This window comes from Loxodonta africana, chromosome 9 (assembly GCF_030014295.1).
Source record: "Loxodonta africana isolate mLoxAfr1 chromosome 9, mLoxAfr1.hap2, whole genome shotgun sequence".
NCBI lineage: Eukaryota > Metazoa > Chordata > Mammalia > Proboscidea > Elephantidae > Loxodonta > Loxodonta africana.
In genome coordinates, this window is record NC_087350.1 from 32,208,009 (window position 1) to 32,234,943 (window position 26,935).

General features: G+C 42.8%; 1 protein-coding gene across 1 annotated transcript in view; it reads left to right on the forward strand.

Moving 5' to 3' along the window:
• The first annotated feature begins 12,469 nt into the window (after positions 1-12,469).
• Positions 12,470-26,935, forward strand: part of GNAQ (G protein subunit alpha q) — a 325,499-nt gene continuing 311,033 nt past the window's right edge. The window contains exon 1 of the mRNA XM_064291202.1: positions 12,470-12,688. Coding sequence (XP_064147272.1) covers positions 12,553-12,688 — 136 coding nt within the window. The 5' untranslated portion in view covers positions 12,470-12,552. The remainder of the gene's footprint in view (positions 12,689-26,935) is intronic.

Here is a 26,935-nt window from a genome sequence, read left to right on the forward strand (position 1 = left end):
TGGATCAAACCAGAATCAAAGTATTCCTCATGGAGAAGGGATGAGGAATCTTCTGGAACCCTCAGATAACCTTTCTTTTTCTACTCTTGCCTTGGAGTTGTTTAGAGTCTGTAGCCCTGGAATTACAGTTAGTGGAATTGGCAGCGCTATGCCCATCCCTTCAGAAACATGGACACCGAAGTAAATACATTTGGCACAATGACATGGCTTAGGTGGCATTCCAGAGTTAACAACAGGCATCTGAGTGATCTGCCATCTAATTGACATTCCACCGCATGCCTCAAAATTCTCCAGGCAAGGCCCGACTGAAAAATCTTGCAAGGCATGTAATACTTCAGGTAAATTCTAACCATAATCTAGGTGCATTTGAGTAACTCCAGACCTTCAGATATTAACCACTTGGCAGGACATAGAGTCCATGGGAAATGGTGTGTGATGAATTTAAAAAGATTTAAGCCGTGAGTGGTCGGAAAGAGTTCCAGGGAAATTGCTTTACCCTTACTTAATCTGGCTTTTAGTTTTTAAAATCAATTCAAATGTACTATATTTGGAGATCTTCCCTACAAGTACAGTAGCAAAAATGTAGCATGTAGCTAGCCTGTGGCTTGACAAGGTAGTTATTAAATAGGACTCCATGTCTTCCTGGGGAGCAATTATTTTTCCTGAGTAACTGGTAACATCCTTCCCCTGATCTCTGCGAAATGTCACTGTCAGGTCTAAACCTCATAAAGCTGAACAAAAAATGATCCTTCTCTTGAATTCCCTATGATTGAAAGGGAACATTTAGCCAGTAGAATTACCACTTACTTTGGGCAAGCTACACACCTAGAGGCAAAAGCCTAAAGAATGTTTAGTGTCTGCAGGATGAAATTTTAGAAATTCACTTAGAAAAAGTTCAAGATGCTCCCAGACGATGGGTCTGGTAGATTGGTGTGAAAGAAGGTCTGGGATATTTTAGATGTACTACCGAGAAGACTTTTCACTAAATTACGGTCTTTATTTGAACTTCCTAAAAGAAAACGATTTTGAGCTTTTTAAAATTTAGCTTAAGACATAAAGGCTTATTATTCAGGTAAAGTCATGTTTAAAATGATCTGCAGATCAATACATAGGTTTATAAAGTGTCTGAAATTATTAATGCTGCAGAGTAGTTTATAACGATGAAGAAAAATTCAAGACTACAATTTAGAAAAAAATCGAAGCAAATATTTTGACTCAAAACTGATCCCACTATTTTTAAATCAGTACTTGTGTTTTCCAAAGATAAGGGGGAGCGGAGAAGGAGACCTTCCATGCATTACTGATGGAAGTACAAATTGCTACCAACTTTCTGGGGAACAATTTCGCAGTACGTATCAATAGCTTTTAAAAGTACACGTCCTTTGACCCAACATTCCTACTTTGTGGAATTTATTCCAGGGACATTGAGAGACACACAAATGTTTACATACAAGGATTGTTCACCGCAGCATCATTCATTATGATGAAAAATTAGCATAAATGTCTAACAATATTGTTTAAACAGATTATTACAAATCCATACAACAGAAGAGCAAGCAGGCACTAACACAACATTTTAAACCCATTTAATAAATGAAATAAAAAACTCATGGAAAGGGCAAACATCTAAATACATAAATATTTATTATAAAAGTAGCATAATACTGGAAACAAACATCCATCAATGATGGACTGGTTAAGAAATTGGGGGGAATCTGGAATGGAATACTATACAGTGTCAAACATAGGGAGCCATCTCTGAGATATACTGTTTTTAGGGAAAGTAAACTATAGAATAGATTGTACGGTATGCAAACATTTGTGCAACTAAAAGAGATACACAAGTCTCTATATGCACAGAAAATTTCTGGAAGTCTGCTGAGGAAACTAGTATACTGGTTGCCTCTGGGGTGGAGAAAGGTAGGTCAGGAATGGGAGGGAGACTTATTTCTTTACATAAGCACTTGTTCTATTTATGCATTTTTCCCATATGCCTGTATAACTAAGAAATAAATACCAATATGTATACTATGATTTAAAATTTGTAACTAATTTTGTACTACCCATTTGAATAGGAAAGACTCAAAATCAGTCTAAAAAATGGTAACAAAAGTTATATTTGGTAGGTATATACGCAAAAGAATTGAAAGCAGGAACCCAAACAAAAACTTGTACACCAGTGTTCATCACAACGCTGTTCCCAATAGCCAGAAGTGGAAACAGCCCAAATGTCCATCAACAGATGGATGGATAAACAAAATGTGGTATATCCATACAATGGAATATTACTCAGCCATAAAAGAGAAATGAAGTCCTAATACATGCTATGACACGGGTAAACCTTGAAAACATTATGTTGAGTGAAATAAGTCAGACATAATATGACAAATATTGTACGATCCCGCTTATATGAAATAAGCAAACATATAGAGATGAGGTTTATTACTGGTCACCAGAGGTGGGAGGGAGTGAGGAAGGGGGAGCCTTTGCTTAGGGTGCACTGAGTTTCTGTTAATGGTGGTGACATAACCTGGAAACGGACAGTGGTGATGGCTGCATGACATGATGAACATAAGCAACGCCATTGAGTTGTGTGTGCAAAAATTGTTGAATTGGCAAATGTTTTGTTATCTGTTAACCACAATAAAATCATTTTTAAAAAGTAAAAAAAAAAAAAAGCTGTCTTTGGGTGGTAGGTTCATAGATATTGTTCATTTTCTTGTATGTGTTTCTCGTGTTTTCATTTCTTCTTTTGTGGCGTACAATAAACACTGAAAAAAATTAAGAAAACAATGAGAGGAAATAAAAAAATGTCTACAGACCTAATGAGACAGTGAGTGGAGAAGACAACCATCTTGGCTGCGAATCGTCATCGAGCCTTAGTGCCACCCAGGTGTTAGGCAGGCTGGGCTCTGCTGCCCAGTGGAGTAAGTAATTACCACGAATTATTGTCCTACCGGCTGAGGCCTGCACGCATTTAATTAGTTTTATTACTATAACTCAGTTGTTCTTAATCTTGTCTGCATGTTGGAGTACCTGGGGGCATAAAGTACACCAACCTCCACCCCAGACCAGTTAAATCTAAGTATTTGGGCATCTTGTATCCAGTATTGTTTAGTGTTCAAAGGCTCCCCAGGTGTTTCTCATGTGCAGTTAGGAGCAGAACCACTGCTTTAACTTGGGACCTTGATATGACTGAAAATGCAACATTCCTGAAAGGACACTTTGACTAATTATCAGTAGGTTCTGGGCTTCCAGAGAATAGGTCAAAGATTAAATGAACATCGATCCTCTCAAGAAAACAGTATAAATTTTGAGACCAGGAAAGCTGGAGACCAAGTACAACTTTCCCAAGACTAATTCGGTTTAAAAGAAGGCACCATCAAGAAAAGAAAATTGAGAGTGAGAAAACCCAATTCTAGTCCTGCTTCTGCCACCTCAAAAACCAAACCCCTTGCTGTCAAGTCAATTCTGACTCATAGAGACCCTATAGGACTGTTCAGAACTGTACAAAAAGTTTCCAGGGAGCGGCTGGTGGATTTGAACTGCTGGCATTTTGGTTAGCAGCCTACCTCTTAGCCACTGCACCACCTCTGACACTACCTGATTGTATAACCTGGATCCATTTATAGACCCTCAAGGTATTACCTTCCCTGTAAAACGTGGCAATGGATTAGCTTTGAGATTTTGAAAATGGCCTGAGGGAAGGGGAAGGAGGAAGAAATGTGTGGATTCCTTGTCAGCCCTCCCCTAACCAGTACATCTGTGCCTTTACCCTTTTATAGACCCACTTCCCAGTAGGCTTTATTTGTAAGAAACAATTCCTGGATTAAAGAGAAATTCACTGGCTTCTCAGGCCTCTTTAGTCTACAGTCTTTGATTCTTAAAACAAGCCAGATAATGAGCCTAAAAATGTAATATTTTCTGCCTTTTTCTCATCATTTGTATTTTTAGAGAGGCTGTGGAGGCTTCCATTTGGATAATCAATGGCTTTTCAACCCAGTTCTTTTGTTCCAGTTCCACAGACAGCAATAATGTATATTCTTAAGATGTAAATAATAGATAACTGTCCACAGCTCGTTTCTTCCCTGAGTGGCACCTTCTCCACTGTACGCCAACTCATTCACAACTTTTATCTGGGCTTGAATAGTTACTGAACTTTTTGGCAACCTCTTAAATTTTGCAACCTGAGGCGAGTGCCTCAAGTGTAAAATTTAAAAGGGTGCCAAAAAGTTCAGTATTCAAAAAGAATAGTTTAATGCAATATTAAAGAAATCAAAATTCATGCAATGTGGCTGAAATAGATTTTGGGTTCTGTCTTATAGGGTTGCTATGAGTTGGAATTGACCTGATAGCAACTGGTAAGAGAGCCCTGGTGGTGTAATAGTTAAGCACTCGACTGCTAACTGAAAAGTCAAGGTTCGAGCCTGCCAGTGAGCGGCTCTGTGGAAGAAATATCCTGGTGATATGCTGCTGTAAAGACTTCAGCCTAGGAAATCCTACAAGGCAGTTCTCTGTCATACTGGGTCACTATGAATCGGGATAAACTTGACAGCACACAACAACAATAATAAGCCTAAGAGATAGGAAAGGAGCCCTGGTGGCGCAATGGTTAAGCACTGGGCTGCTAACCAAAAGGCTGGAGGTTCGCATTCACCCCTTGGGTCCCAGGGAGAAAGACCTGGTTATCTGCTCCTGTAAAGATTATAGCCTAGAAAACTCCATGGGAGAGTTCTCTGTCACACGGGGTCAGTTTGAGTTGAAATTGACTCACAGAACCTAAGAACAACAAGGGATAGGAATGGAGAGGAAAAAAAAAAAAAGAATGAGAGAGATTTATATTTAACTTTGTGGTCAGAAGGAGGTATGTTATATTCTTATTTAAAATTGAAAAGTTATCAACTTTTTTACATCTCGATAAAATTTAGAATGGCAAGTTGAAAAATTCATAAGGATAATAACTAATTGAGAGGTTAATATTAAGACATTTTAATCATTGAGGAGACAGCACGACACTTTACTTATGTATTTTCAATCAACATTAATTTATCACACATCGAGCCATTACCAACTTTGACTATCAATCATGTTATGATCTCCAGTGTAAAAGAGGCACATGACTTGAAATGCATTCATGAAAACAATATCAACTTTTGTATAAAGTTGATTTAAGAGGAATTAATATATGTTTCAGTTTGGGTTTTGAACAAAAATGTTGCACCCTCAGCGTCTTAATATCCTTCTGATGGCTAATTTCCCTCGACTGATGAACTCATTGGAAGCAACATGTTGAAGCTCAGGGCCCAGCAATATTTTACAGATGAGCCAAGCTTTGGTGGGTACCAGCTGGCTAAGAAAATAAAAAATATGAGGCAGACTGCATGTGGCCAATACGTGGCATGTTTAATAGGCATATCTAATTTTTATTCATTCAACACATGTTTATTAAGCAGCTATACTTTATCCCAGGCACTGTTGTAGGTGCTGGATTAAGGCGTGAACAAAACAGATAAAAATCCACCCTTATTGAGCTTTACATGTGAAAGTATTAAAGGGAGATCGAGTTAATATGATGCATGATCATTTGATTTAGAAACATGAAAACAAAGAATGGGAAAGAAATCTATTGCCTTGACCAACCTGACCTGGTTAATGCCAAAATTCAATACCCTTCCTGCTAAATGCTTTAGGCAGAATCAGATCTTGAATGTCCACAGGTATAGGCATGTTACTAAATGGGGAATACAGATAGTCCCCCCCTTATGATATATTCGAGCTACCACGAACCATACTTATGACCATCCATTTTTTTTTTGTACATCTTATTGTTAGTAATATGTACTACATACAATGTTGCAGCATGTGGTGTGTGGATGTTATCGTTTTCAAATGTTCACTTGCAGATGTTCAATGTTATGATTTACTGATCAAAACACTGCTGTATAGCAGGCTATGGCCTGGTCTACAATGAAGTCTGTATTGGTGTCAGTGTAGGGAGTCATTAGGGATAGAAAGTCAGGCAATGTCCAACTCGAATGACATACAACAATTGCAGTTGAACTGTGCAGGTGCCTGAAAGTCATTACAACTTCAACTTCGTTGTTACAATGCTGATGTTGACAAATAAAGATAGGATTTATAGAGACACTGATAATAGAAGGCAATAATAATAAAAACCTAAAAAAAAAAAAAAGGTATTCGACTTATGTCAGAACTGACTTACAATGGAGTTGTTGGAATGAACTCTGTCGTAAGTTGGGGACTACCTTATAAGCTACGGGGAGTAAAGCAGGCCGGCGGGAACCGTTGCCATCTGGGAATAAAGGCCAGGGGTTGCCAGATCTTGACCAGGAACTGAAATCCAGATTTTTATGTGGCTCTCTTGATGTTTAAGTTTGAGAAGCTAATTCAAAAATGCCAAAAGGACCACATCTGCAGCCAAAGCCATCATTTTGCGCCATTGGTCTTCGTTTTGAGTGCAGCAAAGCCAGAGACTTGAGGGATAGTTGACACCAGCTTATAGTAAGTAACTCCAAGGTGGGAAGAAAGCTCCTACCCTAGCCAAGTCATCCTTGATTCTTTGGTCCCAAAAAGATTTGGGTCATGATTTCGAGTGACATACTCATTCATTTGTTTATTCATTAAACTTTCCTAATTAGTTTCTCTGAAACACTGGTATACTTACCTTAAAAATAGCTCCAACTTGGCCAGCCTTTTAGGACCTTCCATCTAATGGAGCTTTTTTTTTTTTTAACTGAATGATTTCATTTATATAAAGCTCAAGAACAGGCAAAATTAATGTACGGAGATAGAAGTCAAAATAGTAGTTACCTTTTTGGGGGATGTGTATACATGTGGAAATCCTGGTGGCATAGTGGTTAAGTGCTACGGCTGCTAACCGAAGGGTCGGCAGTTCAAACCCGCCAGGTGCTCCTTGGAAACTCTATGGGGCAGTTCTACTCTGTCCTGTAGGGTTGCTATGAGTCGGAATCGACTCGATGGCACTGGGTTTTATACATGTGCCAATATTTGAGCTGCACCCTTAAGGTTCTGAGTCACAGCAACCCTGTGTATGACAGAAAGAAGTGTTGCTCTGTCCTATGCCATCCTCACAATAGTAGATAAGGTTGAGCCAATCACTGCAGCTATCTAATAGGGTTTTGATGGCCTTCAAACTGTGAGGTCCAGTGCTTCCTGAGATACTGCTAACCTGGGATAATCACAAAATACATATATTTGATTACAGTCAGATGCATTTTCTGAAGGTGATAACGGAAAGATGTAATTGAAGTACTCTGCTTCATCCGGAATGTCTGTTTAGTGCTTTCACAATGTATGTATTTTCTCTGTCAGAACAAACAAAAAACCCCTTTCTGTCAACTGATCTTTCGGCTGTTATAAAAACATTCCTCTAGGTGGCGCCATTTGCAGCTCTCTGAGTCTCCCTGGGCCGGCTTCACTTCCTTCTCACAAGCAAGGCCACTTTATTCCTTGGCCAGACAGCTGTGCCAGCAAGCTGTGCACAATGTAGCTCTTCTTCAGCTCTTGTAACCCACCCCAGTGCCGCCGAGTCGAAAGGATCTACAAAAATTCAGGCCGATTTCTAATTGGCCTTTGGGGTGATCATCGTATGCCTATCCATACAATGGCTTGGATAACTGCTCCTCCTTCTGAACACCTATAGCAATCTATTCCCTATACTCAGCAGGGAATGCTCTGCACCTTGTGTTGTTGTTTGTTCGTTAACGCATGCGACTGACCGCCCAAATAGAGTATAAAGGCTTTAAGGAAGGGCCTTGGATGGCTCTGGCATAATGCCCTGCCTGGGACAGGCAATCTGTGAGTGTGTTTGTCTTTGAGGCAGGTTGTTTATTTGTCACTTACTGAGTATCTGCTCTGGGCTAGGCGTTGACGACTGTTATGGAAGACACAGTCCCTGCTCTCAAGCAACTCCCAATCTTATGGGAGAGTTGTTAGTTGCCGTCAAGTGGATCCTGCCTCACAGTGATCCTACGTGTTTCAGAGTAGGACTACTCTATACGTAGCGCCTTCAAGGCTGTGAACTCTTGGAAGCAGATTGCCAGGCCTGTCTTTCAAGGTGCCTCTGGGTGGGTTTGAACTGTCAGCTTTTTAAGTTAGTAGTCCAGTGCTTAACTGTTTGCTCCGCCCAAGGACTCCTGGGAGAGAGAGAGAGGGAGAATAAGTAGACAATTACAGCAGGGTGGCACAGGCTATGAAGCAGCCATGCTATGTGACTATGAGAACAAAAGAAGTGCTGAGAGTCATTGATTAACAAGCTTTCCCTTCCCCAGGAGCTCTTTCTACAAGAACTGGGCCTTTTCATTGAGTCTGGGATCACTCCTCACAATACTGAACTATGACTTTTACTGCTTTGTTCTGCCCCACCCCAGAGTCCCAACGACAGGTAATGTGATTGTGGTGATAGGTATCCACCTTAGGATACCAAAGAAGATGTGACAGTCTTCCCATTTTCCTCTGGAGTTTAACGTTCTTTGGGTTTTGTGGTTCGCTTTTCAGCTATCTAGTAAATTCTCAAAATGTTTTTTTTTTTTTATCTTGCTATCTGGGGTGATTTGGGATTGCTGATTTATTTTTATGAGGTGTAGATCCCCATTTATTGAAAAGTTATTCATTCTCCACCTTCCTCGTGAAGTCTTCAGTTCTCCCTAACAGAAGGAATTATTCCTTTCTTTCTAATACGTTTTACATTGTCACTTCTACCCCTACTTTAATAAAATTAATCTCATTTTGTCTTTTATTACAGCTGTTCAGAGCCTCACTATATCTTAAGACTATAAGCCTCTTGAGGGCAAGACCATATTTGATTCACCCTAGTGGCTCTCTCTTCCTGCACCTTCATCTTTGTTATTTATACACAGTGGGCAATGAATAAATGTTTCTTGATTGATATACTGACATTTTGTAACATGATTCATGTTTAGTTGCATATTTTAGAGTATATGCTTCTAGAACATGGCCGATAACTTTAGTAGTTCCTGCAAGGATTTTTTTGTGTGACATATGAATATTTGTTTGATAAATGCTTTTCAGATATATAGGTAAAGGTTTCTGGATAAGTCTAGGTTCAGACATGGAATATTCTTTTCCTCTTTCCTTCTTGCCACCTACACATGGCTCTATTATTGCGTTGGTTTTCCTTACTTCCTGATTTCTTCCCAGTACTTGAAGAAACATCTGATTTGTTCTATCTATGGAAACCATGGTGGCATGGTGGCTAAGTGCTACAGCCATTGACCAAAGGGTCGGCAGTTCAAATCCGCCAGGTGCTCCTTGGAAACTATGGGGCAGTTCTACTCTGTCCTATAGGGTCACTGTGTCGGAATCGACTCAATGGCAACGGGTTTTTTTTTCATTCAAATATCTATTAAGCGCCAGGGAGTGTCACTGATACTGGGTGTGCAAGGGTGACAAACTAGATTTCCAATGTATCTACAAGGTTCAAACCCACCCATAGGCACCTCAGAAGTAAGGCCTAGAGATCTGCTTCCGACAGGCCACAGCCTCGAAAGCCCTAAGAAGCAGTTCTACTTTGCACACATGGGATGGCCATGAGTTGGAATGGGCTGGACAGCAACTACCAATAACAAACCATCTGCTGAAACAGTTTAATTTCTTCCATCAAATAATAGGTCAATTCAGTCAAAACAGATTACCTGATAGTTTGATAGCACTGTTTGAGAGACATTTTCAAAAGACTCAGTGCACCCTTTGTGAGGAAACCGCAGACTTGAAGCTCGCTGTCATTTGATTTTCTATTGTTTTTTGCCTCTCTGAAACTCAAGTATATACGTATGGCAGAGAATGCAGACTCATCATTAAGTTTTTTTCCCAGAAGCCATTCTAAATTTCTGCATATTGAATTTCAATCTTTAATTTCATCAGTCACTTAATTTTAAATTTTTAATCTGGCAGCAAGTTTACTGGCTTTTCATAGACTTTTGCATAACAGAGGCGAGATTTGCCCTGTCTGCTTTCCTGGTCAAGGTGAAATTGAATCATTTTCTGGGCTGAATATTCTTTTAAAAACCAAACAAAAAACAAACCCGTTGCTGTCACGTAGATTCTGACTCATGATGACCCTATATATAAGAGGGTAGAACTGCCCCACTGGGTTTCCAAGGAGCAGCTGGTGGATTTGAGCTGCCAATCTTTTGGTTAGCAGCCATAGCTCTTAACCACTGCACCACCGGGGCTCCATTCCTCTAAAAAGGAAACTAAAACAGCAGATCTTACACCTCCATGATTTGCTTTTCCTTCTGGCTTACAGTGTGTGTGTGTGTGTGTGTGTGTGTGTGTACGTGCTGGGGTGGTATGGGGGTAATGACAAATGGAAAGAACGAAGTCATAGAGCTGTCAACCAAGAACCCAACGTGCGCTGACCTACAGCAATAGTACAGGCTACCTTTGGCTTGGCTTGACCTTACTTTACATTCTGGATCAGCACCTTGCACCAGAGACATCTCAGAGAAAACATAAAATGAGAAAAAGCGACTCTCCTCATAAAGTATACTTGAGCAGGAAGCAATGCGGGTTTCTTTCACCTCTTCTAGCTATTAGATCAACAACACCCGCAATCGGCAAGGAAAAAATTTCTTTGCCATTTATCAGTAGTACATCACAACAAAATAAGCCTCAGTCAAAAGTGGAAAAACAAATAATCAGAATGGAATTTTGCTGGGACAATCTTGATTTTCTCATTTTTATATATGTATTTTTTCCTTTTCCTTTATCCCACATTATTTTGCATTTTCCCATACGTCATCCATAACTGAATCTCCGTCTAGGAAAATAAGTTTGATTACTTGCTGTTAAACACCATGTGTCTTCACAAAAACAAGAGGCGGCCTTGTAAAAAACAAAACAAAACCACCTTCAATGGCATGAAAAGTTGGAGGCCATCGGGAAGCTCTTGCAAACTTGGGCGTCTTCATTTTTCTACTCAGGATTTAGATTTCTATGTGGACCGTTTCGCCTGTTAATCTTCCTCTTGGCCCCTCCAAGAACCAGTGACTATTTCTTCTATTCCCCAGTCCCACCCCACAACTCAGATGATCTTTATTTTCTACGACTGAACTAGGGTCAGAGGTGATGCAAGATACTTTCTAACCGAATGGCGTTTTAGAAACAGGAATGAGAAAGAATACACAAGCGGGTTTACGGCTGCGGGGGGGGGGGGGGCAGAAAGGCGCTGCTGGAATAGGGGGCCCTGGCGCGAGCGCCACCGCCGCCTGCAGGGAGCGGGCAGGGTGTGTGCGCCGCCAGGTTGTTCGGTGGGTTTGCGGGCCTGAATCCTCCGACTTCCAGCAGGGGCCGAGGCTGCTTTCCCGGGCTCGAGGGCTGGAATTCCAGGCAGGCGGAGGCCGCCATATTCCTGCTTTACCACGCCCGGGCGGTTGGCCCGGCAGCGGCAGGTTGGCGGCGGCCCCAGACCACAGCAGCGGCCGCCGGTTGGGGCACCGCGTCAGCCAGCCAGGGGGACCCAGCCCCCGCCCCGACCCCCGCCGGGGGCGGCCGTGACCGCTGCGCCCGCGGGCCCCTACGAGAGCGCTGGGGCGGGAAGCGCCCGCAGAGCCGGAGGGGGCCGGTCCCGAGCGGTGAGCTGCGCGGGAGAGGCCGGAGCCGCACCAGGAGGCGCGCCGCGGCGGCTGCGAACCCAGGAAAGCCTTCCAGGAGGGGCCGGGCGGCCCCGCCTCCCAGCTCCCCTCCTCCCGCGTCCGTCCCCTAGCTCCCTCTTCCCCCTCCTCCCGCCGCTGCCGCCTCCCTCCCGGATCTGTGCTCCAGTTCAGAGAAAGAAGAAAATGTGTGTGTGTGGCGAGGGGGAGGGCGAGCAGTGAGCAGCCGCTCCGCGCCTGGCAATCGAGGCCGGGGGTGGGCGTCTGGCGGAGGCGGAGACGGAGGAGGAGGAAGGAGTACGCGGCGGCGGGCGGTCGAACCGGCCGGCAAGCGGTGTTTGCGCGCGAGCCGGGCGGTGGGCGCGGGCAGGGCCGAGGGCGCCCGGGAGCCGTGTCAGGCGGCGGCGAACAGCGGGCGCGCCGGGCGCGGGGAGCCGTCGGCGGCCGCTGGCTGCGGGGACGCCCCGGTGGATGTGCTCTTGCCGCCCGGCGCCCAGCTTAGGGGAGTCTCGGCGGTCGCGGCGGCGCGGGGGGCGAGGCGGGCTCCCCGTTCCCGGGGAAGGAGGCGCGGGCGTCTGAGCGAGGCCGGGCGCGGCGGCCTTCCCCCGCGCGCCCCCCGAGCCAGCGCCCGCGGCCGCCTCCCGCGCCCGCCTCGTTCCTCCCGCGGCCCAGGGGACCACTCCGAGCCGTTCGCTCCCGCCGCGCCCCCCGGCCCACCAGGTGGCCCGGCCCTGGCCGTGGTCCCCGCGGCGGCTCCCCGAGCTCGTCCCGGCCGCGCGCCCGGGCGGCGAGGGCTCGGCGGCCACCGCTGCCTCCGGGGAGCGAGGGTGGGAGGGTGTGTGTGCGCGCGTGTGAGCAGGGGGTGCCGGCGAGGCTGCAGCGGAGGCACTTTGGAAGAATGACTCTGGAGTCCATCATGGCGTGCTGCCTGAGCGAGGAGGCCAAGGAAGCCCGGCGGATCAACGACGAGATCGAGCGGCAGCTCCGTAGGGACAAGCGGGACGCCCGCCGGGAGCTCAAGCTGCTGCTGCTCGGTGAGTACGGCCCGGGCCCGGCCGCCTGGTGCCCTCTCGCCGGGCTTCCGTGTCCCCGCCCGCCACTCCCGGCCCCTCGGGGTAGCTGCCCATGGCGCCCCCAGCCCCCGGCGCCTGTGGCTCACCCCTGCCCTCCCTGGGCGCGCGGGCGCGCCCCTGGCCACCACCCGCAGGCGCGCGGACGCGTACAGACACGCGCGCGCGCGCGCACTTATACACACACACACACACACACACACACACACGCACACTTCATGCTGCCCTGCCGGGTGCCTTGGCGTGTGCCTTTTCGTGTCCCTAGGGCTGTGAATTCGGGGTGCGCGTTTATCTGCTGTGCATCTGCTAAACGGAAAATCACTTCACGGGAGAGGCTCGGGGCGCGGGGGTGGGAAGGTGGGCAGAGAGGTTGAACTTAAAGTGTCGTAGCGCGGCGCCCGGTGGGATGGTGGCGTGGGGAGCTGTGTGTGTGTGTGTGTGTCCCCGAGCGTGGCGAGCGGAGCCAGGACACGCTAGAAGATGGTGTGCGGTGGAGTGGCGTGTGCATCCGCTATCAGTGCATTCTGGGGTCTGGAGTTAATTGGGGAGCGGTGGGCAGACTCGCGGCTGGATTCGCCAAGAGTGGTGATGAGGTATAGGAGTGCCTGCTCCTCCAAAGAAAGGGGGCTTATGTACTGGGGAGAGGGGCAGCCCCAAATGCTACAGAAGTGCTATTCTTTAGCCGTCAGACCACCGAAAGGAGGGACCCCAGAGGAGTTTCTTGGCCAGTGGATAGTGACAGGCTTGTTTCTCGTCTGCACCATTCCTTCCGGATAAAAATGAGGGATATGGGAGCGCTGTGCTGTGTGGTTGTTGACAGCGACGGGTATCTTTTGCTTAATGAAGGCAACCCAGATGTAGGCCTGAATTCACAATAGTTACTACTGAAAACCCATGCAGCCTCCAATTACTCCCATGGAAACAAATAGAAACCTTTTGTTTGTTTTAAACAGACATCGTTTTAATATCATTGGAATCTGGGCTAGAAGGAAAACGGGAAGCTTGTAGCAAAAATTTCCCTTTAATCTCTAAACAAACAACTCAACATTCTGCTTTAACACTAAGTTAGCAAGAAAATGCCATTTCTCAAATAGGAATTCTATTGATTATTATCTCCGAGAGAATGTTCAGTGTCAAGCCATCAGGGTTCACATACAAGCCAGCATGACATAACTCTGAGCTTTTATTGTGATAGGAAGTGCAAACAGCTTTGCAGTAACAGGCCTGAAAAATGTCTGCACTTGTGTCCTGGCTTTTTGCTTGTGTAATAAATATGTTTCTCCAACATTTCAGTAAGAGAAGAATATTGCATTGTCAGTTAGGGTTTGAGAAGCAGGCATTTTCTTATCTTGAGCGTTCCATCTTCTGGCTCAAGGAACCAATTGCCTTTGTGACTGAACTGCTATGTACTGGATCATTTACAAGAAGGAACAAAATATAATGATCACACATAGTTACAAATGGTTAATTCACATGCCATGCGTTATGTCTTCATTTGGAAACCCGATTAGGTAAGTGTGCACAGGTTTATAAAGAACAGAAGGCAGAGCCCTAGATGAAAGAGGTGGGCTTAAGGGAAACTCCAGTTGGAAAATGAAGGTTTTTTTTTTTTTTTTAATTCTCATTTTTGGGTTGCTTTTAATGGTTGACAATGTATAGTTGAATGTTTTCTGAATTCTCAAGATGAGGAGAAAATAGAGAGGGCAAGAAAAATGTATAGAGTGCTTAAGGGCTCAATTACGGGAAAAAGCATGTGTTTTAGGGTGATTTCAGTGATTTGTCTTTCGAGTGATTTGATTTTTCTTTTGCCATTTACAGTCGTTAGTTGTTTCTGCCTAGCTGTGAACAGGGCGTTGGAGGTCTCTCAAGCCAGCCCTATTGCCTGAAATTGACAGCAGCTCTGAGTTTCCCAGCAGCTGAGTTAGAGCTGGGGCTTTGCCCCAGGGCCTATGTTTGAATGCCTAGGAGGAAGACTGCTGGGGAAATAAAACATATATGGATGCCTGATTACATACTGTGCATTTAAATAACACACTGTGCATTTAAACATGAACTAGGAGATGATTTCGTGAGGGGAAAAATGGAAAGTAAAACAGTGTTCCTGCTAAAGTGGTGTTGGTGTGGAGAACTTCCCCCCCCATTAGGTTTTTGAGTAGGGTTTAATACAGCCCTCCTGCCCCCATATGACCTATTAGAAGTGGTAGGGAAATATGACATAAATTGAGAATCTCCATTTATAAGTAAGGTTTAAAAATGCTACAGCCGTCTATCAGAAACACGATCACTGGATATCATGTAAGAGCTGGTACAGCTTTATGTTCTAGGTTTATTGCACTGATAACATGTAACCACTGCAATATCTATAATGTGGATATAGTCACAGCATACACTAAGTGTAGATTTGTGGGTGAGTGCGGGAGCGTGATTTCACAATTTTTTGAGTCCAAGAGGGAAATGATGGTTGATTTGCGGAACAAGGGAAGGTGTTGGGGAGGGGTTCCCTTTGAGGAAGCCCTGATGTGTGCTGTGCTGCTGAGTAGACTGAGCCTTCCGGTTCCTCCATTCATTTAATCGGTATCAGCCCAGAGGGGGTGACACTATATGTTCTTTCGCAGTTTAAAGATTTCCTAGTATTTTTTAACCAGCTTATTTAAATTGAAGAATCACCTGCATATTGATATTCAGTATAAAATTATTTTCAAAGTAAATTGTGGGTCAAGGCATGATGCCATTTTAATGGGCTTGTTGGACAGGGGTATAAGGGTGGACTCCTAAATTTGTTTACATGGTTTATAAATATGATTTGGTTTGTATATTAGGAATATGGAGAAATCAGAAAAGGAAAATAGTGGTTACAGGCCTAGATGAAAGTGTAGCAGTAAAATTTGGGCGATTTTGGTTCATATTCAGTAGTTACGCCAATAGGTATCAAGCTTGTTCTACAGTACTTAAATATTTTGCTTTTTATTCTTTTTTGTTGTCCTTGCTTATTGAATCCTGGAATCTACCACCATAAAAATATCTTATTAAATTCTGAATTCTTTCCTTGTTCTCTTTAGTTTATTCGCTTTCTAATATGTACTTATTTTTTTTGACCTCTCAGAGAAAAGTTTGTTTGCATTCTACATAGATAGATAAGGGAATACTTTATTTCACTTGGTTGGTGTGTTTATGTACTCTCTAGGAGTTAAGAATATTATATTGCCTTAAGCTGATCAGTATTCATGAGTGGTCACTAAATATTTTATTGGCGGTACATAGGTCACACTTCTTAATGTTGTCTTTAAAAAACCAAACCCGTTGCCGCCGAGTCGATTCCAACTCATAACGACTCTATAGGACAGAGTAGAACTGCACCATAGGGTTTCCAAGGAACAGCTGGTGGATTCGTACTGCCCACCTTTTGTTTAGCAGCCAAGTTGTTAATATTGTCTTCAACTCTGTATAAAACAAGTGGCTTTGAGTACCTGCTTCCAGTCACATGTATTTATCCTGAAAAAAAAATTTTTTTTTCAGTTTACTGAACAGACAGTTTTCTCCCTCTTAACCTGTTCTTATTTTAGATGTATTTGAAGTCTTTACTCTTCAGAGCTTAATCATCAAATAGGAAGATTTAGCAAACCTTTTTGGTTAGATTCCACCCATTAAGAACAGGCAAAGTTTAGGCCAGTCTTAAATGGAAGAAGGTATGTTGTTGGTCTTTTGAACTGAATTATATGGTCTTCTGAACTGAATTCCATGTATGACTGTAGATTTCTCCCTGTTCTAGACTGCAAGCTGGTGAGGGAAGGAATTGTGACAGTTTCCTTCACTATTGAATCCCAGCGTCTAGCATAATAACTCAAAGAATGCTGTCAGTACATATATGTTGAATGAAATGGATTTCTTTGTAACCCTCCTGATAGAAACTGGGCCAATAAAACTATGAGTAAATTATAGAGACAGAGGGATCGGTGATGTTTTTATCTGTGAAAGCTAATATTGTGTTCTTAAAAAATTATATGAAACTCTGAACTCATTTATTGCAAATTTATTCTGGGACAGGAAGCGTTAATGCCAGATGTTCCATCACACATTGAGCCAGTGTCTCCCAGTTCTGTCTGGGTGCATTAAGGAAGGGTCATAGTCACGCTTAAAGTATGAAAGTTTCAAAGAAAAAGAAACCAATCCATATCTTGATTACTTTCTGTTGTGCGGATATTTAGCCCTGTCATCTTTTTTGCCATACATTTTTCTCCATGATCCGCTGATCAGAGGGAATTTTAAAATTCTCTAGAGCACAGGTGGTAGTGGGGTAGATTTTTATGATTTACCTCTACAATTAACATGAGGATAACCACAATGATTGAATACAGGTTTTTAGAAATTGCAGATAGGACATTTTTAATTTGGAGGCTATACATTTGTATCGGAAACTGTGCAGTTAGTTGTAGAGCAAGAAAGGACTCAGATGGCTGGCGGTGCTCCGGTCAGTTCAGACTCTGAAGAATTCATTCACACAAATCTCTGTAAAAGCACCCTTCCCACCACTCCTCAGGCAGGATAATTGTGGTAAAGAGTGGGTATGTTGACTGGATTGCCTGAGATAACCTAGAGGAGTGTAGCTGTCTAGGGGGGCTACTCAGAACCATAGAAAGAAAACAACCCTTTAACAACCTTGATAACAGCATCTCCCTGAAAATACCGAAACAGGGTATTTATGAGGTTGCTTTCAGGACCAACCAGTTTTAATTTTTGCTATTCCTCTAGCTTGCAAGTGTCAAATGTCTCTAAATGTCAGTATTTTATTTACATGCATTTCCTGTGTTTTTTTTTTTTTTTTTTTGAAACAAAGTCCTTTGAGTTTATATTTAAAGAGTGAAGTGGGAACTTCCCTCATAAAAAAGAAAACTGTGGCTCTATCACAAAACCTTCAGAGTAAGATTTTTATTGAACCATGTAGATTCATTGTGTAGATCGGCCATATAATTGTCAGTCTTCTGCTTATGTGTTATTTCTTCATGTGGGATCCTTGGCACAAATTAAAACCCTTCTGGGCAGTGAAGTTATCCCGTGCGTCCCTATTCAAGTATTCTTTAGGTGAGTTTACAAAGGAGAATCACAACAGCCATGTAGTAGCCATTTTGTTTATTGCAAATAAATTTGTTCACCTCTTTGTCAATTAAAAATAATGGCTCCACTTGATAAGAGATGCCCTATGTTCAGTTTTTAGAGATTCTTATTAAGTGTAGTTATGGTTTTTATTACAGAGGCATTTTTAAGGACCTGAAGCAGCTTTTCACAGTCGTGAAGCTGTGTGCTATGCTAAACTTAGCAGAAGAAAGGAACCGATTTTTCTTCATGATCCAGGCAAACTGATACTTGAAAAGAAATTAACCAGATTTTTTTCCAGTGATGATTTTGATCCTAGCATTTATATTTATCTTTTGGGGGGAGGTTTGTTAGTTCTTTTGCCATCAATGGGAATGTTGATTGGGTGTTGTAAAGGGTGTGTAGGGAGCTCAAAGAATACATCTTGGGAGAGAGAGAAGCCATTTTAAGAAGGTTGGGATTGCTTTCTCTCTAAGAAGGTAGAAGCAATCTGTTTCCTAGATTCTGTGTGTTGGGTTGTGGGGGAATTCAAGTATTGGTAGCAACAAATTTAAAGTCTGATTTTCTAGTTGAAGGGGGAGGGCAGTGACATTTTCCAAAGGGGAACTTTTATAATGGCTTTTAAGCAGGGTTAAGATCTCTACAGAATTAATCCCAGGGAAGTGTGAAATACCCCTGGAAGGTAAAATGTGTGATTGTTGATAATTAAATCTGTGGCACTAACGGAATGCCGTAAACAGGGAACGTTTTCTCTTATTCTGCCGAATGGAGCAACGTGAAAGAAAGAGCTATTCTCAGACCCAAACACTATTTTGTGTGAACAGCTGTTACTAATAAAATTATAGGAAGTTGTTCGGCAATTGCCTTTAATTTGTTATATTACTGATATGTAAAAATCTGTCTGATTTCTCATCTAACCTGCAGTAAAAAGAAGAAAAAGGACCCAAACATGCTGTCGAAACGAGTTCATGTGTCCTCGGTGGTCATGAATCTGGGCTTTACAAACAAAAATAAACATCCCATATTGAGGTGCTGAGAACCAAAAACAGAATTTGTTAAACAGCTCTGGGGTTGACCTAGCCATCATTTCCGAAATCAGTGCAGGCTCTTTTGCTATAAAATGTTCATAGCTAAAATTTATGAACAAATTAATATTATTTAAAAAGAAAATTATGACAATATTTCAAATTCACTTCTTCAGCAAACACTTGTCAGTTAATTGGAAATTAAGCGTTGCCTCCAAATTTTTTACTAAGCATACAAAAAGAACGAAGCTGCATACAGAGTGCTGGTCTAATGAGCAAATATTAAGTACCTACTGTGTGCAAAACAGGAGCCCTGGTGGAGCAGTGGCTAAGAGCTATGGCTGCTCACCAAAAGGTCGGCAGTTCAAATCTACCGGCCGCTCCTTGGAAACCCTATGGGGCAGTTCTGCTCTGTCCTGTAAGGTCGCTATGAGTCTGAATCTACTCAACAGCACTGGGTTACATGCAAAATAATGTCCTGTGTGAGACACTCTTCGTGTTTTATTTGCCAAGAGGAAAAGCCGCAGCCACATTTCACAGTTCTTGTTTCATAGTTGACACCCTGGTACTGCCATGTACTTGTGACTCTGAAACTTCCTGGCTTTGGCTTTTCTATTGGCTCTTAATACAAAGAAAAACAAAACAAAACAAAGTAGTCTCAAGGCCATTCTAGGAGCTTTCCGGGGATTACACAACTGGGGAAAGCAGATGATCTTGACAGTTTGAACTCCTGAGTGGCACACAGTGTATTACTGTTAGGAACTACTTATGACCATTCGTCCTGTCTTCCTAAGTAGATTGGAAGCCCTGTAAGGGCAAAGATAGATGCGTCTTTGTGTCACAACACTGCGTGATTCTCTTGGTAGTAACTGGCATGTGTGGGGGTAGGAGCGTAGAGGTGGGACTGGGGTGGTGGTGGTGGTGGATGGATTCCTCAAAGAAGTAGAGAAATTGGAGGAAGTGAATTTAAACTTCTTTCGTGTAGTGGCTATTTATCCACGTGCTTTCCGTTTTCCACTGTGTGTCGTTTCGTGGGCTACCTGGGGGCATAGTAAAAGGAATTCTGTTTTGGAGATGGAATTGTCTTTGCCTCCATGCCTGCCTCTCATTCATTCTCTAGTGAGAGTGAATCATCTGAACATTCTCATATTGTTCCAGGCTGAAAAGCCAATAGCAGTTCGTCCAGCAGTTTGAAAGGAAAGCTGTTGTTTATACACACAACTACTTGGAAATTTGAAAAATCCGTGCACCTTTATTACAGGATTAATCTTGGATTGCGAGTTTTAGAAGCAAAGTAGTTGTTTCGAGGAAGTGTGTAATGGACTGTAGTGCAGTTGGGAACTAAGATGTTATTAATGCCGTTACATTCCTGAAACCTCGCAGAAGGAAACAATAATTCATCCACAAATGAAAGATCAATAGAGCGAGCCTTTTGGGCTCTATTGTAGGAAGTGATAGTGAGGTTGAGAAACATATTCATGTATATTTCTAGGAGATAGTCTTGTGGTTTTTTTTTTCTCCTTTGAAAAACTGAAATCATTCCCCTTCCCAAAATTTGACTGTTTTTCTTGGTCGCTGTCACTTGCTGCAAAATTAAAATAAACTGTCTTTTTTTCCCCAAACTTTTTCACTTTTACCTTTTTATTTCTTTTTATGTTTCCTCTTGCTGGAGGGGCAGCAGAGTGGTTGGTGGCTTCTTCCCCCACCATGGGTTTACTGGTGACTGCAGCTGTCTAGCTGTTTCCAAAGAGCAATGCTTCAGTGTCTTAGTGTCTTGCCCACCTATTATTCTGTCTTCCAGCTATTGCTGAAAAACCAGTTGATGTCAAATTGACATCGATTCATGGTGACACCGTATGTGTCAGAGTTAAACTGTAATCCATAGGGTTATCAGTGGCTGATTTTTTGAAAACAGATCGTCAGACCTTTCTTCTAAGATGACTGTGGGTGGACCCAAACCTCCAACCTTTCAGTTAGCAGCTGCTGTGTGTGTTAACCATTTGCTCCATCTATGGGCTCCCTATTTGCTAAAACTCCTTGCCGCCGAGTTGATTCTAACTCATAGCAGCTCTGTAGGACAGAGTAGAACTGCTGCATGGGCTTTCTAAGGCTGTAATCTTTATGGAAACAGACTGCCCCATCTTTCTCCGGTGGAGCAGCAGGTAGGTTTGAACTGCCAGCCTTTTGGTTAGCAGCAGAGTGCCTAAGCACTGTGCCACCAGGGCTCCTTCCTACTCACTGAAGGCCCCCCTAAAGACCCTTCTGTGTGAATACCACCCACCCATTTACTTTTTTCCCTTGTCTTTCTTAAACAAACGCTTAGAACGGGTTCTTCAGATTTTCTGGCTTGCGTATTTCTGTAGTATTTAGGGAACTTCCAAGTGAGTGAGTGGTTCTGTCAAACATCATGTGGCCGTGAGCTGGTAAAAGGGGAAGTTGGATACTTTAATACGTTAAAAAAAAGGGGATTTGTGAATGTGTTTAGGAGATACGCACTTTCTTTAGCAACACTTACTTTAGTCCACAAACCGAAGTACTTTGTTAGGAACAAAATGTGAAATTCACATTCCTTTTCCAGAGGGCAGGTATTTGAAATTGGTTCACTGTTTCCAACTGGGAGTTACTGAGCCGGTACTGGATAATCTATCACGGGTCACTGGGTTTCCAAATAGGATGCAGTACATTCACTGCAAGGGGAGAAGGTGTTATAGGCAGGTGCTGAGTGATAGTGGATGTTGCTTATTTGATGATTTGAACGTAGTCACCTCAGTCACTTCAGAGCCTTAAAAACACATGTTCTAATTGTATTTTCCTTCAGTTGGAGAGGATGGCATTAGCCGTGGCTTTTGTTACACCCAGTCAGTCTGAGTAGGTCTTTTGGTTTATTTCTTCGTTTTTTAAGATAGAAAGGCAATGATGTTCTCTTGCCCTGTGAATTAGTATTTTAGAACATATACTTTTCAGAGCTCTTTCATTATACTACACGTTCTTTCTGTAGATGGCAAAAGCAATTTTCTTTTTGGCGTAGAGAGATGGACCTGTTTCCTGTGACGTGTTCTAATCATCAGGGTGATTTTAATTCTCGTCCCCTTGAAAGAATGCTGGGATACTTGTTAAGTCTTTAACTCTTGTGATATGTTTTGAAAATTGATAAATTATGCAGAAAGATGGCAGATTGGCTTTGGGAATGAACATTAATTTGGCTGCGTAATTCCTTGTGGATGTGCAAATTGGATTGTGTGTGTATAAAAACCAGTTGCCATTGGGCCAACTCCGACTTACGGTGACCCCGTGTATGTCGGAGTGGCATCGTATTCCATAGAGTTTTTAATAACGGGTGATTTTTGGGACGTAGATTGCCAGGCCTTTCTTCCAAGGCACCTCTGGGTGGACTCGAACCTGCAATCTTTTGTTTAGGATATTTTTTTCTAAAGCTTGTACTGAAAGACAGCCAAGTATTCCTGCCCCACCTCCCTGATTTTTTCCCCACACAGAATTAGCCTTAGGGTGTTCTGTTTGTTTGTTCCTTTGCTTTTTCAATAGAAATCTGTTGAACGAAGAGATTGGCCTAAAGATCTTTCAGGCCATTCAAACTCTGAAATTGTGCTTCTACTTTGCAGCTTTGGCATCCCTGCCAAATTCTCTCTAAACACACTCCTGGATGAAGACAGAGTTCCCAGCCCTCCCCAGCAGGGCTGGGCTACCCGAGGAAACATTTCCAGGGCATGTGCACTGTGGCATTGCTGTTCAAAGCCCGGTGACCTTCGGAACCCTTCCTAACCGACCTTCTCTTCTCTGTCCACTTTGTAGTGACTCCCAGGCCTTGCAGGCAGCCCAGCCAGTTCCTGGGGACAGAGCTGTGAGGAGAGCCTGTGAGTGAGGCATTCGTGTGTCTGTCCAGAGCTCCCCTCACGCCGCCTGGCCTGCTGCTGATAGTTTCACCATCTCCGCAGGGAATGGTATCAAAAACCTCCTGTCATATCAGCATGGGTCTCTTGCTTCCTGCAGGAAGGGTGATATCCTGGGAGGCGCAGAGGTGGAGCCCTGAAGGAGCAGTGCTCCAGCTTCACTCTGCTCAGCCTGGGTGTTTTCTTAGATACCCTGAAGGCAGTTTCCTTTGACTCCCTACATTTTTTTTCTTCCTTGAGCTTTAAGCATTGTTTTTCACTTGCTTACAAATAATCTCTGCCGCCCAAGCCCATTCCTGCTATTTTGAATGAGAGCAGGTTGACCAATTGAGCCAGGGCACTGGGAGTGTCTTAGCAAACTGGAGCATACTTCAGAGGCTGTTTTGTATTTGGACCCTGCGTAGTGCAAATGGTTAAAACACTCAGTTGCTAACTGAAAGGTTGGAGGTTTGAGTCTGCTCCAAGGTGCCTCAGAAGAAAGGTGTGGCGATGTGCTTCAGAAAAATCAGCCATTGAAAACTGTGTGGAGCACAGTTCTTCTCTGCACATGTGGGGCTGCCATAAGTCGGAGTTGACTCAGTGGCAATTGGCTTGTATTTGGACCTAGTAAGTCCTTTTTCCAGGGCCTTCCAGGAAGGATTTAGATTTAGGCTTTGGGCTTTGATGGCCCAGTTTGTGTCCATTTCTTCTTCTGTCACTGTGCCCACTTTTTTCTTGAGCCTTTCATTGAAAGCAGCAAAACAGATAATGGTGGAAACATTGATAGTGTTAAGTAATAATTTTTTTTTAATATGTTTTTATTTTAATATGTGTATATGATGCTGTGGCCTCTAAATTTCCCTCAGCCACACATGGCCATGAAAAAGAAACCTTAATAAAGCAATTTCATGTGTCCCTTGTCTGGATTCTATAGAAAGGGCTCGATACCAAAGACGGGACAGGTAGATTCTTACCCAAGATGAGATCCTGATTTCACTGGAGGTGCCAGGCAGGCTTTTGCCATTCCTGGACCCCTTCTTTCCTCCTTGCCCATGTCATTATTTTCATTATTTTATCAACTTCAGGCTTACTTACCTTGATCTCAGATTTGAAGTTGGACAGGTGCAGGAGAAAAGAAGAAGAGCCACAGGGTGAGGGAGAGTTGTGGGGGACCTAGTGGGGCTTAGAAGGAGAGGGTGTTGTTACCAGTAAGAGTGGCTGCTGTTGTGTTTTTGTCAGAATCGGGAGGGAAGAAAGGGAAGAGCAAAGGAGAGGTGCCCCGTGCCTTAGCACGGTATCCTGGATCTGGAAGAGCCAGCCAGTGCTGCTTCCTCTTGCCAGCTTCACCACCCTGCCACATTTCTTCATCCTCATTTGGCATATCCACTGTGCCCTTCCTCTTTCAGTTTGTGGGTTGAGAGATGAGCAAGCATAAAAGCCTGGGTAGTATGGGGGGAAGTTTTTGTTACGTGCAACCTCTCCCGTCTTTTTGCTCCCAGAGGTGGTTAGATGGGTAAACCCAGAGCTAATAGGAGGCCGTGTCCTGAGGAACCACCCACATATTAAAAGGAAAATGTACAGCGTGACTCCTCCATGTTTTTTTTTTTTCCGTTAGTTGTTGAAGGTGATAGAAATTCTTATGTTATAGTATAGTGGACTCCTAATTTGATGATAAGTTCTTAGAATATCTCTTGAGAGACACTTGTCCAGGAAATCTGCTTTCTTCTGTCTTGCTTCTCCTATAGTAGAGCTCCTTTCCGCTGCCCAAGGCAATAATTATATCATGAATCATTCTCGCCGGGTAGATAAGATACTCAGGTGGAGGCATGTAATAATAAAGAAGCAACTTTGTAATTTTTATCTGAGAAAAGTCACCTGTCAATTGAATGGGTTCTCTTGCTTGCTGTTCACATTCTGGGCCATCATGGTGACTATCCAAGCCCAGGGTATAGACTGTTTTCTAAGATTGTTTAAGATTCCTAAAGGTTATTTCCAGTTATGACCATTCATAATGGCCACACATTTATCCATGACAGAACTGACTTAAGAGAACTTCTTGACTGAAAATGGAGGCAAATACATTTTGAATAAACTGGGAACAGGATTAGTTAGTGATGAAACCAAAGCTAAAACACTTGCCATCGAGTCGATTCTGACTCATAGTGACCCTGTAGGACAGAGTAGAATTGCCCCATCGGGTTTCCAAGGCTGTAATCTTTACAGAAGCAGATTGCCACATCTTTCTCTCATAGAGCAGTTGGTGGCTTCGAACCACCGCCTTTTTGGTTAGAAGCCAAGTGCTTAGCCACTGCACCACCAGGGCTCCCTGCTGAAACAAAAGATACTTGAAATCAACCTCTGTTGTCATTACCAGTCACTTCCTAATCATACAAGGACTAATGAGTTGTCATATAATGGCTTTGACCCGGAGGCTGGAGGTGGAAGGGCCTTGTTGTATTCAATGACTACTAGAATGTCTTCTGAAATTCTAGTCTCTCCTATTGTGTGTTGGGTCACCATCTAAGCTGTTATCCCAAGCACAGTAGAAATGACTAAAAAAATGATAGACAAAAACCATGAGTCCCACAGCTTCCCATCTGCGGTGAGAGAGCTATACCTCTGTGTTAGGACACTTTCTGATAAACATTTTGTACATACGGTTCTTGGCCAAGAGTTGCATTTTAATTGAGGACATAATAGGAGTTCATTAATATTTCTTTAGGGAAATAATGGCTCCAGATATATTTTCATGAAAATCAGCAGCTGTGTCCTTTGAGAAACACATTTTCTGTAGCGCTTTCCACTCTAGGCCATGCTTAAGGGAACAGAGATTCTTCTCTAGGGGTTTTCTAAATCCCTAGAGTCTGTCTGTGAATTGCTACTCAGATTATAGTGTATCCTTTCCAGAATTAATACATTGTGCATCCCTGGTACTAAAACACCAGGTCGCACAATGATTTATTTATGTTTGTATTAAACATAGTCTTCCTTTTTACTGTATAATGTATCTTCAAGCAGTATGCTACTGTTTGAATTTATATTGTACTTATTCTCTTTTTGGAATGAGATAAAGAGGAATACTTGAGATATTATAGCCTCTGGTGGTATTGTTGTCTCTAAATGAATAAAAGAGTTTATAATGAGGAATACTGTTGTGTTTAATAGACAGTCCAAGTTTGAGTCAAGAAGAAGAGCTTATATTGTTCCGCTTAAGAGTTTTCTTGCAGTCTTAAGAAATTCTTTATGTTGTTTTCATGTTGACTCTTGAAAGAATGACAGCCCATTCTGTTATTTAATCAGATTTTTTTTTGTGTGTTTTGTTTGTCAGGGATTTTGAAATTTCAAAATAATGCAATGTTTTTTTAACAAAGATGGAAAAAAAAAGATTTTAAGATTTATTGATAAATTTATCCGAAATATATCCAGAATGTACCAGTTTAATATGAGAACCATGACCCTTTTTTTGGCATATTCCCTTCTAGTCTTTTTTAGTTTTATGTTTTTTGGATAGGTGTAATCATATTGTACAATTTAACATGATGTTATAAGAATTTTCTATGTGGCTGTATAACCTTCATGTTAATATTTGAAGTGGCTTTATAATATCCTGCTGAAAGAATGCTTGATTACTCTTTTTTTTTTGGACATTTAGGTTTCTCTCAGTGTTTCTGTTGTAAAAATAATGCTGTGCTGAAGTTCTTTCAGGAGGTAGATTTTTAAAACACACACACACATGATTTTATGAGAACAGATTCTTAGAAGTGTTATTCCTAGGTCGGGAAGATATGGAAAATTTTTCGACTTGATTACAAGCACCCAAAACACATTCTAAAATAATTGTATACAGTTTGAAACAGAATCAACTCGACAGCCACTAACAACAACAACACGGGCAATGTTATAAAAGTATCAGTAAGTTGAAAAAACCAAACCCGTTGCCATCAAGTCGACTGTGACTCATAGCGACCCTATAGGACAGAGTAGAACTGCCCCATAGGGTATCGAAGGAGCACCTGGTGGATTTGAACAGCCGACCTTTTAGTTAGCAGCCGTAGCACTTAACCACTACACCACCAGGGTTTCCATCAGTAAGTTAGTAGGCAAAAAATGGCATGTAATTTTAATTTGCATACATTTGGTTACTCCCAAGGCTGATCATTTCCCCATACTTTTTTTTTCCAGTTGAATTTCTTATTTTGTGAATTGTC